Here is a 9952-nt window from a genome sequence, read left to right as displayed (position 1 = left end):
GAGTTTGAGTGAACTCTGGGAGCTGGTGATGGACAGGGAGGCCTGGCGTGCTGTGATTCATGGGGTCGCAAAGAGTCGGACACGACTGAGTGACTGAACTGAACTGAACTGAACTGATATAGTACCAACAAAATCAGAACAATACTGTAAGTATTTTTGTATTTTGCTTTCTCATTTAGCATTATCTCATGAACATCTCCTCATGTCATTATTTTTACAAACATAATTTTTAATTAGTAAATAATGTTTCATCGTATGGACGGGGCATAATTTGTTTTCTATACTATTTGTTTCCAGCTTTTACAGTGATAAACATGCAATAGTTAACATTTCTCACAAATACCTGTCCTCATCTCTATTATCGCTTGAAGATAGGAGGCTGGGGTATGAACATTTTAAGACATTTGATACATAATGCCAAATTGTTTACCGAAAGGTTTCCACCTACCAACAGCATGAGAGTGCTTCACGCAGCAGCGTCCCCAGACTGAATACTGTCATGAAAAAGCCCTGTATATTCTAAGAAGGGGCATCCCATGATTCCATCGCACAGGTGGCTGTGCGTCCTGCGGGTCGCAGGGTGCCTCTGGGGCTGGGGGACTAATTAGGAGATGGTTGCGACGATCCCAGTGGGACGAGATGGGTGCTTGAGGCTAAGCAGTAGGCTTGAAGGAAAAGGGAACAAGCGCACGGGACTCGTAGAACGTTCTATGCGAGGGATGGGGGTCGGTACTGATAAGATCACTCCACGCTGCGGGGCGTGCAGAACTGGGCGGAGGCCGCATGTGTGGGGCTCGGCCTCAGCGCGGTGCTTGGCACCCACGGGTGAGGTTGGCCGAGGCGCGAGCCCCTCCCACCCCTTTAACGGGGACACTCCCCTTTAAGGCGGGCGCCCGCGCGCACCCGGCCCCGCCCTTCGGGGGCGCGCGCGGCGGCGGCGGCGCCGGCTCCGCCGGGAGCGCACGTGCCGGCGCCGGGTGGAGGAGAGGGAGGCGGGAGCCGGGCCGCGGGAGGAGGGGAGGCGCCGCGGGCGCGCGCGCGCGCGCTGGGCGCTGCTGGGCTGCGGCGGCGGCGGCGGCGGCGGTTACTATGGCGGAGTCGGCCGGAGCCTCCTCCTTCTTTCCCCTTGTTGTCCTCCTGCTTGCCGGCAGCGGCGGGTCCGGGCCCCGGGGGATCCAGGGTGAGTCCCGGGGCGGGGGCGGGGGCGGGATGGAGCGGGCCGGGCGAGGGCGAGGCCTCGCGCCGCGGCCCCTGGCTACAGCGCGCCCCCTCCCCACGCGCACAATATGGCCGGGCGGGGGGCGCGGGGGAGTCGCGGTGACCCCCCACCCGGCTCGGCTTCCCCCGACCCCCGAGGCGCGGCCGCCCCGCCGGGACCGAGCTCATGCCGGGCCCCTGGGGACCCGAGCCCTTGCCCGGGAGGGACTGGATTCGGGGAGCTCTCGAGGGTCGCGCTCCCAGCACCCCCATGTTCCATAGAAGGCAGTGCAGGCTTCCTTCCCCGAGCTTTGGAGATCCACGTTTCTGCTGCTCAGCCTGTCCAGGGGCGGGGGTCTTCATTCCCTCCCTCCAGATGCTCCAGCGCGGGGAGGGGGGCGCCTTTTCTCCCGCCAAGATTATGGGGCTTCGGCGATGGGGTCTTTGCTTCTCCTAGGGATCCTGACTTTGAGAGCCCTTGCGCACCATGGATCAAAGGGGAAGGGGGTCTTCAGCCTTTTCGTCAGCTCCCTCCTGCAGTTGGGGTGCTTCTTCCCCTCCCTCTCCTTCCTCCCTGACGTTCTGGGAAAGCGAGTCACATTTCCCCCTCGGGGAGTCCCTTGAGTTCAGTGGGGCCAAACCCCCACCTCCAGTCCACATGCCCCGGGGAAGCTCGGTGGAGGAAATGGGACGAACAGGCCCCTGTCTGGAGCTTGGCTTTGGAATCTCTCTAACCCTAGGAAACCTAGTTCCAGAACGGGTAATCTGCATCTAGGTGTATTTGCTTTCTCCCTCGCCACTCCCACCCCTCCTCAGGGGGTCCATTCTGTTGGTCACTTTGTGGATGCCTTTCAGGTGACATCCTCGAACCTGCCTCCCACCCCCAAGATTATTTAAAGACCCCACCACCAGACCAGCTCCTGGCCCTTGGTCAGGATTTATTTACCTTCCCACACCAGCCCTCTTCCCAGACCCCTACGTCCTCCCCCACCCTTGCACACCCCTCACCTTCCAACTCCCACAGCCTTCTGCTCCCTGGTAGCTCCCCCATTCTTCTCACTACCAAAGTGGTACCTTTCTGTGGGACACTCAGTTGGGTGTCTCGTTTGTGAGGCTTTACGGGCTTGAGGAAAGCAGATGAAACCCTAAAATATTTAAGGGAGTCGTCTCAGCCCTGTGCTGGCATTGGGGTAGCAGATGAAGGTTATATTTGGCCTTTATATTAGAGTGATTATTGACCCACAGTTGGATCCGGGAGAGACAGTCAGGACTGTGTTTGCTCCCGATGTACAAAGCCTGCTGCTCTGACTTCTCAGCAGCCCCTAACCTTCTAGCAGTGGGAGATCAAGCGTGTGTTCCATGGCTCTCTTCTCTCCACCAAAAAATAATGGTTCTCAGGTGGGTTCAGGCTTCTTTCAGAAATGAGACAACCAAAGGCATGATCCCATTTTGGCGTCTCACAAACAAGTTCATTCCGTCCAGCCTTGATGTTGTTTCCAGTGGCGCAGCCTGTGTGGTGGGGTCTTTGTTCACTGGTTAATGCTTCTGCTAAGACTGTCGTGTGTGTTCCTGAATCTTGCTGCTCTGTGACAGAGGTAACGCGCTATGGGGTCTGATAGATGTGGTGAAGGTATGTGAACACAGCCTGACATTCGTGGTAAGTTAATGGTTTTCATGAATAATGTATGCTGGGCCTTATTTTGGGGCCATGTTTTTGGAGTGTGTATCATGATGTTATTTCTCTAGTAGGGTAGTAGATAAGGAGATTTAGCCTTCAGGTTTGTCATTTTACATGTGTATGACTAAATCTGTAAATTCCTTCCTTAGGAATTTTTATCCTGTTGCTAATATATCTGAGATTCTTAACAGCCATTTCCCTGTTGGTTTGGTGTAGTGTCTGGTGGGATATTTCTTGTTGTCATGAGGCTAGTTAAGAATGTTTAATTGATGATCCAGCTGGTTTTGAATGGGGCAGGTTCATTTTTTTGTAACCTTCCTGAAATGGATGTTTGTTGGGGTGAGGATGGGTGGGCATAGTAGGGAGTTGGTTTCTTTTTTTGGTTAATTGGAAATTAGGTTGTGTATCCAGCAAACATTCTCGAAGGCCTTCAAACTTGGCCAGACACTACAGTTTTTTCCGGGACACATCTCGTTGCCAACAGTGCATGCTACAGAGACCACTGTTGCAAAAGGCTTAAAGTGAAGCATCACTTCTGGGAACACAGAGGCTGTGAGATAACTCGAAGTTGATTGCTGTCCTCCCCACACTTCCTCTGTCGCGCTCCCCTAGGTGGGCCTGGAGGAGCAGCAGGGCCAGGCAGCCCTGATGCCTGTGAAGACAGAATGTAAGAACAGCAAGGGATAGGTGTCTGTGTTAAATAGTGAACTAGTAGTGACTCAGTAAAAGGCCAGTGGTACAGAGCGCGAGTTCCAGGTTATAAACTGCATCCATTTAATAGGTGGGCCAAATTCTAAGGCCTACCAATTAGTAGCAGGAGAACGTGACATTCATTTTCTTAAGACAAAAGCTACGAGGGAGACATTTGAGGTTCTGATGGAAATATTTTGAATTTCTGTGATTAAACCAAAAATTTAATCTCAGGCCAAGTCTTATACTTTTGTTGAGTGGACATGAGTTTGAAATACAGCAGAAGTGAACTCTTGTCAAGAAAAGGAGAATCGCCGATTAGTTTTGTTAAGAGCTCCTGGAACAGACGTGATTAACACAATAAAATGGCTACTCTGGTTAAAGGTTAGAGCCAGGTGGGGGGGAGGAGGCCACTCTCCAGCCCCAGAACTTTGCTCCCTGACAGGCTGGCCTTGAGTAAGGCACTTCACCTTTCTGTCACTGCCTCAGTTTTGCCTCCATGAAGTAAGGAACTGGTCTGTGTCTCTCTTATTGGGACATTTGTGAGACTGACTTACTGACAGCCAGTTGGCTGGGCGGTATTTTTAGACACAGTTTCTGACTTCAGTGAACAGGCAATGTTGGGTTACTTTTTATCTTATGGGGCAGAGAGCAACTCCTGGGATTGAGAGAAGCAACACATGTCACGATGTGGTTAATTTGTTCTCTGTGGCATTTTTGTGGACCCCTTTCAGATTTCCTCAAGTTAATTTCTGTCTCTTGACAAGCCCTCACATCCTAGACCTGGCAGCATACCTGTGCTAATCAAAGACAGTCTGGAGGGAGTGACCTGCTTTAGGCTTTATTGGTTTGGCAACGTTTTCATTCTTACGCAACTCTGGGTATGTTTATGGCACTATGTAAATGTTACATAAGAACATGGAGGCAGAGAGGTGGCCAGAATGGTGCCTGTGCACACAGGAAGGTTAGACTGAGGACTTTATCCGAAAGGACCTTGGAAATCTGCAGTCAGTAAAAGAAGCTGCACTTCGTTTTCCTCTAAAAACCTTTTTAGATGATTGTGTCTTTCAGGTGGACTGCTGTGTTATAAATAGGTTTATTCGCCACCGGTGAGCTAATTGTAACCTTGCTACCAAAATATGAATCAGGAGACAAGGAGACGATGAGGCGTGCTGCTGCTTCCAGCATGGCCTGTTGAAGCTGCTTGTTGCATTTTGGAACAGGAGTTGAATTGCGTTGCAGCCTCAGCCTGTTCTCATAATAACTCAGGAGCACAGGGTGTTGAGGTGGAATGGAATTCTCAGCCCGCGGTGCTTGAGATCTTCTTTATTTTTGAAGGTTAAATTAGAATACTGAAGTGGCTCTTTTGTTTTAATTTTGAAATCCTTATTGTTTACGATTCAGTCTTTGCTCAGAGCGGCGGTGAACATTAATTCTGGAATCCCGCCTCTTTGTCTCGAGCCCTTGTGCTATTTGTCTGTTCCAGCAGGAGTTGATGTAAGAGGGTCTTACCTCATTTTCCTCTCTGTGTTCATGAGAAGAAAATCCTGGAGTCCTCTTGCTCATCAGCCCCCTCCGATGCTGGAAGTGCTGAGGGCCTCTGGAGCCCATCAGTTCCACCTGGCCAGGGAGTGCCCAGACCTTTGAAAGGATCGGAGCTGGCAGTCCCCTGCAGGCTGTCACTCTGCAGGGGGCCTCGTGGCCCGGTTGAGTCCCAGGTCCCGCCTCTCGCCTCTTGGGTTTTGCTCTCCTCGGCTTCTCTCCCTCATACGTGGTTCAACCTGCAGCCGGGCCTGGAGACAGCATCTCTGGTCTCGCCTGTTCTCTCTGCCCTCCAGCTTCTCCGTCGCAGGTAAATACCATTCCTCGCGTAGCGTGCTTCTTCCTCTGTCGTCTGGTCCACCAGCCTCCGTGGCAGTCTTACCTGCTTGCAGGGCGTCCCACACGGTGCCACCTCAGGCAGCTGTGGTGTTTTTGAGTTTTTTTCTCTCTCCATTTAGTCTGAAGCCTCATTTGTCTTGCTAAATATTTTGAATTTAACATAATGAAAGTAACTGCCTTTCCCTTTAAAGTATCAATCACCCTAGTATTTACACAATTACATATAGGAGGTTTCTTTATTCATTTGGTTGGGTGTGTGCCTGGAATGCTTCTTGGCACGAGGAGGCAACAGGGAACAAGAGGGACAAAAATCCCTAACTCCTCCTGGAAATTATAATTGCAGAGCCTCAGACTGAAAATAAATGAGTAAACATGGTTATCAGTCACGAGTGCTGTGAGGAAATAAAACAGGATGGTGTGCTGGAGTGCGCTGGGGGCTGCCACGGCACAGCTCCGTCCACTTCATTGTTTCATCTGTAAAATGGGGCTAACACAGTCAGGTGGCCTTATTTTTGGTAACTGTTCTGTGAAGCCCAGTTGAACACTGGATTAGCAAGTATGGGACCGCTGCTCCTGCTGGTTGCAGTGCTTTCATCAGCTGATCAGCTCGTAACCTTCTGTTGTTTGTGTTTCTGTTTAAAGACAGATTAATATATAGTGTTGATTCATTAAAGTTGAGCTCAGGGCCAACAGCACTGTAATGCCTGCCTGAATGAAGCTTATTCAGTGTATATATTTTCTCTCTAAGGCACGTCATTGTCTTCTCGAACTTGGGGACACTAGACAGCGTTTCCGCACTACTCTTGGGGCCGTTTTAAAGTGAAATCCCCAGCATAAGCCACAAAAAGACAGAAAGCCTGGCACTGAACATACCATGAGAAGAACACATATTAACAGTATGAGAGCTGAAACAAGCCAGAGCTTTCTTATCCCACCTCTGTGGGAACGTGTGTGCTGGGTGCTCAAATTTGTCACCCCCCTGCGCTCACCTGTGAGTGACCGTGAAAGCGCTGAGAGTATTGATTTTGGGCTTACAAATAAATTTTAGCAAGTGGGCAGATTCACAGATACAGATCCATGAATAATGAGAATTGACTGTATTTTGTTCAAGCACTGCAATGATTGTGGCAGAGAGAAAATCATATGGAATTCCCAGGACTCCTAAATGGTTTCACTGTACCAGTGTAACGTATACAGTTATAAGTCCTGCTTCTAGCCTGTGGATAAACAGGTATATATATATATACATATATTGAGAACTGCTGTGGTGATCTGAAGGTTCCCATAACACAGGTTTACTGAGCACCTGTCATATACCAGGCACTGTTGTAGGTGCAGAGATACACTGGTAAACAAAAGGAGACGAAATGCTTACCTTCCTGAAGCTCACCTTCTGGCAGGTGAAATCGATGATAAAGAAACAAAGTACGAGGTGATTACGTCTACCACAGTCCTTCCCACTGCTCCCTTCTCCCCGTGATTCGCAGCCTCAGGTATACACACACCTGTTCCCAGTTACTCAGACATGAATGAAGGTGGCATAGTTGACCCTTGAGCAACGCGGTTTGAATGGCATGGGTCTGCTTATACATGGGTGGTTTTTTTTTTGTTTTTTTTTTTTCAGTAAATACCAGAGTGCAGTACTATGCAGTACGAGGCTGGCAGAATTCACAGATGCGGAACTGCAGATCTAGTGGGGTGATTGTTAAGTTATCCATGGGTTTTTGACTCTAGCGGTCAGTGCCCGTAACCCCTGAGTTGTTCAAGGGTCAACTGTATTGTGAAGGGTTTAAATCAGTTGACCTTCAAATGGGCATGCTGTCATGGTGGACCTGACCTAATCAATGTGGCCCTTTGAAAGCAGAGCATTTTCTCAGCTGATTGCAGAAGAGGAAGGCAGTGATGCCCCAGCTGGCTTGGGAGAAAGTAAACATTCAAGTATGAACTGCCCATGGGAGCCGCATGACCAGGAACTGCAGACCAACTTTAGGAGCTGAGTGGTCCCTGGCCATCAACAAGTAGGGCAGTTGGGGGGCCTTAGTCCTTCATCCGGAGAAGGCAATGGCAAGCCACTCCAGTACTTTTGCCTAGAAAATCGCATGGACAGAGGAGCCTGGTGGGCTGCAGTCCATGGGGTCACTACTAGTCGGACACGACTGAGCGACTTCACTTTCACTTTTCACTTTCACACATTGGAGAAGGAAATGGCAACCCACTCCAGTGTTCTTGCCTGGAGAATCCCAGGGACAGCGGAGCCTGGTCGACTGCCGTCTATGGGGTTGCACAGAGTCGGACACGACTGAAGTGACTTAGCAGCAGCAGTCCTTCATCCATAGGGCGTTGACGTTTGCCAGCAATGAGTGAGATTGAAAGAGGTCCCAGCCCTAGATGAGAAAGCCCCAGCCAATATCATCATGCTATGCCTGGACTTCTGTCCTACAGAAACTGAAATAGTAAATAGGTATTGTTTTTTAAAATGCATGTGGGGTGAGTCAGGTGGTTATATGAGGAGAAGGAAAACAGGATTGAGGGATAAGTGCACTCCCCAAGATAGGCTTGAGGCTCCTTGAGACTGGGTCACCCTGCCATCCCATGGATGGACTTACATGTAGAAAGAAGTCCTGAGACCACATGTGGTTTTTGCTGCTGCCTGTTACCTTTTCCTAGACATTTTGAGGTTTGGCGGAGAGAGAAGATTGTGGATGCTTTCAGTGATTTTGATGTGTTGAGGAATCTGTGACTTGAGGGAATTTTATTTTTTAAAAAAGTATTCTTCGTGTTGAGCGCCCCTGGCCCCATATCGTCATGTATTGTCTTGGTGTACATTTGTACATTACTTTCTACATTTGCAGTAGATAAATTCAGATTCAATCAGTGTTCTTTCTTAACATCTCCCTAGATGTTAGGGAACACTCCTCAAGCTCAGTGTTGAGGGGGGTACTGAGGAAAGAATCTGCCCTTGCCGTTAAGAAGTTTGCGCACAGATTGACTTCTGCTTGTTAGAACAACCGTAAAGCCACACACAGCGCAGCCCCTTCTCATTCACTAGGATGACAGAGTAATAAAGCCAGCTGATTTCCTGAATGTGTACCATCCACTCGAGCGTTACACTGGGCATTTGTGCTGCATTGCTTTACTCTGTGCAGCCGTTCTATGAGCCACTCTCGTCCCCATTTTGCAAGTGAGGAAACCGGGGCACAGAGGTTAAGCAGTGGGCCTAGAGTCTGACCCCAAAGCACACGCTCACGATCCTGTGCTCTGCTGTGTGCTGTGGTGACTGTCAAAGCAGCTTTCAAACCAGTCCCTGCCTCTCCATCCTGCCACTGGATTCAGCTCTGGAACTGCACCTCCTCTGTCACTTTCATGTAGCCTCCAGGACTGACTCCAGACCTCTTCGCCTGCCGTCACGATCCATGCAGTCTGGTCGAGTCTCGCTTATTGCCCTTATCTCTGGCTAGAACCCTGGCATTGTTGTCCTGTTGTCCATTTACTTTGGACCTCATCTGCCTTGTGCTTTTCTTGGTCTTGGCCTTCTCAGCCAAATCCAACATCTCCAAGTGTGGGACCCGCTTTGTCTTCTTATTATCCCCCAGCCAGTAACTCCATCCTCTCTGCTTTTCTTTTTGGTCCGTATCAGTAACATAGAGGTTCACACTGGCTTAGAGTTTTCTGCTCCTTCCACTCTCCCACCCTGTACACCCTGAAAATTGATCCTAGGAACTGCATTATAGTTTCTTTATATGTCTTTGTTCTATCACAGAGCCTTGTGTATTTTAGGTACTTAATAATTTAATTGAATTCATTCCTTTTCCATCCTCTCAGCAAAATCCTAGGTAAATAATTCCAGTTCTGTCCTGCTGTAATTTCATTATCTCCTGTATATACATTTTTCATCCTAGTTGCTCGAAAATGCCACAGACATTTGTGCGTTCCTGGGAACGTCATAATCTGTACCTCACCTCTTTCATCTCTGTTGATTCCACTACCTGCCCTTTTCATTTGAGATAAACTTGCTCTCAAGCTCATTAGTTGTTTTTTGGGGTTTTTGGTGTTTTTTTTTCCAGCTGTGCCAGGCACAGCACGTGGGATTTTAGTTCCCTGACCAGGGATCAAACCCGTGCCGCCTGCATTTGAGCACTGGAAGCGTGGCGTCTTGACCACCAGACCACCAGGGAGTCCTCAGCCTCGTTAGCTTTATTCTTGATCCTTGCTGATTCTTTCGCCTTCATTGTCCTGGCTGGCTGAAACAACCATTCCTGTCCCTCTTCTCAAAACTGTGATGTACACTGTCACCTCTCCACACATCATAGTGTAGTAAGTAGGTCAGGAAGCAAATACAAAACACCACTGATAAATATGCTCCCCTGCTCTAATGAGCCAGGAGTGTGTCTATTTAAGTACAACAAAGAAAGAAAACAGAAGGTTGTACATGTCAATGTAAACTTGTGGGTAAAGGAGAAACACCACGTGACGAGCAGCCAGTCTGAATGTGGCGGCTGGGTTTGT

At 49.4% G+C, this 9952-nt stretch overlaps 1 protein-coding gene across 4 annotated transcripts in view; it reads left to right on the top strand.

Annotated features, from left to right (window-relative positions):
- Positions 1–978: 978 nt before the first annotated feature.
- Positions 979–9952, top strand: part of ACVR1B (activin A receptor type 1B) — a 33954-nt gene continuing 24980 nt past the window's right edge. For 2 of the 4 annotated variants that reach the window (XM_055394377.2, XM_055394378.2), the window contains exon 1: positions 979–1180. In XM_055394377.2, coding sequence (XP_055250352.1) covers positions 1090–1180 — 91 coding nt within the window. In that variant the 5' untranslated portion in view covers positions 979–1089. Of the gene's footprint in view, positions 1181–1242; positions 1958–4948; positions 5418–9952 lie in introns of those variants that run through there. The other 2 variants (XM_055394379.2, XM_055394380.2) reach the window with 2 other exon arrangements.

The sequence above is a fragment of the Moschus berezovskii genome, chromosome 6, assembly GCF_049115385.1.
Source record: "Moschus berezovskii isolate FMDL1 chromosome 6, NW_MosBer_1.0, whole genome shotgun sequence".
Taxonomy (NCBI): domain Eukaryota; kingdom Metazoa; phylum Chordata; class Mammalia; order Artiodactyla; family Moschidae; genus Moschus; species Moschus berezovskii.
This window is presented reverse-complemented; position numbering and strand designations above follow the sequence as displayed.